Genomic DNA, 4,299 nt, shown 5'->3' with positions numbered 1-4,299 from the left:
CCATCAGCAAGGGCATTGAAGATGAAACGTGGCTGGGTCTTTCAACATGACAATGATCCAAAGCACACTGCCAGAGCAACGAAGGAGTGGCTTTGTAAGAAGCATTTCAAGGTCCTGGAGTGGCCGAGCCAGTCTTCAGATCTCACCCCTATAGAAAACCTTTGGAGGGAGTTGAAAGTCCGTGTTACCAAGCGACAGCCCCAAAACATCACTGCTCTAGAGGAGATCTGCATGGAGGAATGGGCCAACATACCAACAACAGTGTGTGCCAACCTTGTGGAGACTTACAGAAAACGTTTCACCTCTGTCATTGCCAACAAAGGAGAGAGAACAAAGGATTGAGATGAAATTTTGTTACTGACCAAATACTTATTTTCCACCATAATTTGCAAATAAATTCTTACAAAATCAGACAATGGGATTTTCTGGATTTGTTTTCTCATTTTGTCTCTCATAGTTGAGGTCTACCTATGATGTAAATTACAGACGCCTCTCATCTTTGTAAGTGGTGGAACTTGCACTATTGGTGACTGACTAAATACTTTTTTGCCCCACTGTATATAGCATTCAGCAAATCAATGCTGGTTCTGCAGCAGGCTCGTCCTTACTAGTTGGGAGAGATGGCAACTTGCTGTTACGAGGGAGCGGACTTTTTCTCATAGGAAAGCATTGACTAGCGTTGATTGGCCAGTGTACAGCATTCGGCCAATCAAAGCTGGTTCTGCCGGAGGCTCGTCTGTGAGGAGGCGGAGTCTAAGATCAGACCACAGCAGTCTCCATTGTGGTTAATTTTCGCCTTGCCCTGTGATTGACAGCCTGCCTTCCTATCAGGTTCTGGATGGGTTCTTCCTCCCTATTTAGTCTTGGCTCACATTCACACTGTGCTTGCTATTGCCTTGTGCCTACTTGCTTTTTTCACTCGCTGTTATTACTTGTATTCTAATCCTTGACCTTGGCTTTCTTCACTGACTATTCTTTTGGACTTCGATTTGACACTGTATTGCTTGACTGTTACTGACCCTCGGCTAGCTGACCTCCCTTTGTTGTCGTTCATCTTGTCTGCATTTTGTGTACCGCATATATAGGTAGGGATCGTCTTCGAATTGCCACCTATTACGTAGGATATGGCCTGGCAATAAGAAGGGACAGTGGGGGGTTTCAGCTTAGGACTCACTGTCTCTAGTGCCCCGCCCCAGGGTTTCCAGCAATTTTATATTTGTAATTTTATATTTGGAACTTAATGGCTAATAAGCCCCTAATTCTCCTCTACACACACACACACACACACACACACACACACACACACACACACACACACACACACACACACTATTAAATACCTTTAAAAAGGCATAAGAACAGATGAGTGCAGAAAGTAGTGAATAATAAGTCACTGTTATTGGCTGTAAAAGGCTTGTTGTGTTGCACCTTTGTACAAACAGGTATGAGAAATGAGCAGCAGTATAGCGGCAGTGAGCGCTACAATGTGTATTAAGTTTCTTTCTGTTAATAATGCTGCAACCGCCCCAAATTCTTCTTTGATTTCCTGTTCTTGTCTGTGTTCTTTGTCATGTCAAGGCTTCTTCCTGACAACCCTTTCATAGAAGCCATGATGGTTCAGCTGTTTTATACATTCACTGTTCATGAACCTGGCTGTAGCTCAAGGATGTTTTTTCAATTCAGCCGAGCATTTCATGGTCTGAACTTGCATTGAATTTGTTGGGACATTTTACTTCTTAGAAAATTGTCAATTGTCTGTAATGTTCTCACTGTAGAATTATAGACTTAAAATTGTTCGAAAGTGGACTCAACATCTAAATGTTTGTGCATCAAGAATTGCTTCTCTAAAATCATTGCTGATATTTGTCCTCCTTGGCATTGTATTAGCACGCAATTAAATGTAGGAGACCAGCAAATGACAAAGACTTCTGTTATCACAGAGGAGGTCACACTTGATGATTATCAATTAATCGAGGGCATTTGATTAGCAGAACCTGAATACTACTAACCCTGTAATACCTATGGCAGCAGTGAGGGGGCAGGACACTTTTATAACTCTCCTACATTTTGGCCTCATGTTTTGTTAAATAAATAACTTTTCATGTATTGTTGTTCATCTGACTTTGTATCTGCCTAATTCTAATCATTCTAAAGACCAACTTTCTTTTATTAAATGTTATTCTAATACATAAAACCATAGAATTCTAAACATGTTCCTTGATTTTCTTATGATTGGATTTATTTTTCTGTACATTGCCATGTCGCTAGTAAATCCCAGATCTTTTTCCCTCTGTGACCTATTTGTGTAATACAGGTTTACTCTTGTGAGTTGTGTTTTTTTTTTTTTTAAGATCCCAGAACACATATAAGCAGAATCCCATCTCTCATTCAGGATTTTACTATCATCCATTAACATAAGGAGAGAATCTGTAATGAAATCTTCAGTATTAAAGAAGGGATTTTTACTATTTGATGATATAAGATTCATCTTATCCGGGAAGATACAGAGATGTCTATTATAGGTTATAGTTCTATCTATCATCTTGTTACATTCTCACAATGTCCGGATACAATGACTCCACAGTGTTTGAGTTTATACTTTTGGGGTTTCCCGACCTTCACAATTTTTGGTTGCTTGTGTTCCTCGCTCTGCTCATTGTTTATGTGGTCACTTTGCTGGGGAACGTTCTCATTATTGGATTGGTGTCCTCTACTTCTCAGCTACAATCCCCCATGTACATCTTTCTCACTCACCTTTCCCTCTGTGACATCCTGATCAGTACAAATATTGGTCCGAACACCCTGAAGGTCATTGTATGGGGGAAATGTTACATATCTCTTCTGTCTTGTAATATGCAGTTGTATTTTTTTGGTTCTTCCGCACTTATAGAATGTTCTCTCCTCATGGTGATGTCCTATGACCGATACTTGGCCATCTGTGACCCGTTGCATTACTCGGCCATTATGAACCAGGCTCGGCCTCATGGTTTGGCCATGATATGTTGGGTTATTGGTCTCCTTTTGACAAAGATTGTAGAAATTCTTATATTTCAATTAGACTTCTGTGGCCCCAACACCATTGACCATTTTTTCTGCGATCTTGCTCCAGTTCTTCAGCTTTCATGTTCAGATACAACAATTGTGGAAATCCAGGTGTCTGTCTCAGTCATGGCACTTGTCTTCACTCAGTTATTATTTGTTGTAGCGACTTATATCTGCATATTCACGGCCATCTTAAAGATCTCTTCCACCCTTGGCAGACAGAAGGTCTTCTCAACCTGTAGCTCTCACCTTATTGTTGTGTCTGCTTATTATGGGACACTTATTACACTTTATGTTGCACCATCTAGAAGATACTCCCTAAACCTGAGTAAAACATTTTCACTCCTGAACACCGTCATCACCCCGCTGTGTAACCCCATCATCTACACATTGCGGAACAGAGATATCAGAATTGCCATAAGCAAAAAAATATTTCAGAAGAAACTTTTAAGAGTCCAGAGACAGCCAGGAACCCAATAGAGAGGTTCTGTTATCTCTTCTGCCCTAAAGATATTGGTATACACAGCTGACATATAGTGTAACTGGACACAGCCCCAAACAAAGGGGAAATATGTGGTGTAAAAATTATAATCTACTGTACATATATTTTGTAAACAGTAAATTGTAAATTTGTAAATTTAAGCAAAAAACATTATATTTGTAAAGATAATAAAGAATTAACATACACCCAACAGTTGTGCTAGTCAGACCCCGTGGTGCTGTATAGTCATTATTTTATATCTGGGTTTATATGCGGTTAAAACAAACATTTATTACTCTAAAATCTCAGAAATTATAACAAAAACACTATATTTGAAAATGATAAAAAATAAGGCTTCTTTTCCATGCTTTTACTCACGTCTACTATCTGTACCCATATCTACTATCTGTACCCTTGTCTACTATCTGTACCCATGTCTAGTATCTGTACCCTCGTCTAATATCTGTACCCATGTCTAGTACCTGTACCCATGTCTACAATCTGTACCCATGTCTACAATCTGTACCCATGTCTACAATCTTTACCCATGTCTACTATCTGTACCCATGTCTACTATCTTTACCCATGTCTAGTACCTGTACCCATGTCTACAATCTGTACCCATGTCTACTATCTGTACCCCTGTCTACTATCTGTACCCATGTCTAGTATCTATACCAAACTTTCACTTCAGGCACAAGATGAGAAAAACTAAATCCAGCCTTAAATTCGGGAAAAACAAAATAAATCCCTGCTCGTCTGAGCAACTAACTAAA

The 4,299-nt window shown here is 39.7% G+C and overlaps 1 protein-coding gene across 1 annotated transcript; it reads left to right on the top strand.

Moving 5' to 3' along the window:
• The first annotated feature begins 2,559 nt into the window (after positions 1-2,559).
• On the top strand, positions 2,560-3,522 carry LOC142204243 (olfactory receptor 11A1-like). Its single transcript, XM_075275555.1, has one exon. The coding sequence runs from the start codon at positions 2,560-2,562 to the stop codon at positions 3,520-3,522; it is 963 nt and encodes a 320-aa protein (XP_075131656.1).
• The last annotated feature ends 777 nt before the right edge of the window (positions 3,523-4,299 follow it).

The sequence above is a fragment of the Leptodactylus fuscus genome, chromosome 5 (assembly GCF_031893055.1).
Source record: "Leptodactylus fuscus isolate aLepFus1 chromosome 5, aLepFus1.hap2, whole genome shotgun sequence".
Lineage (NCBI taxonomy): Eukaryota > Metazoa > Chordata > Amphibia > Anura > Leptodactylidae > Leptodactylus > Leptodactylus fuscus.
The sequence above is the reverse complement of the archived record's forward strand: the minus strand, read 5'-3'. Positions and strand labels throughout refer to the sequence as shown.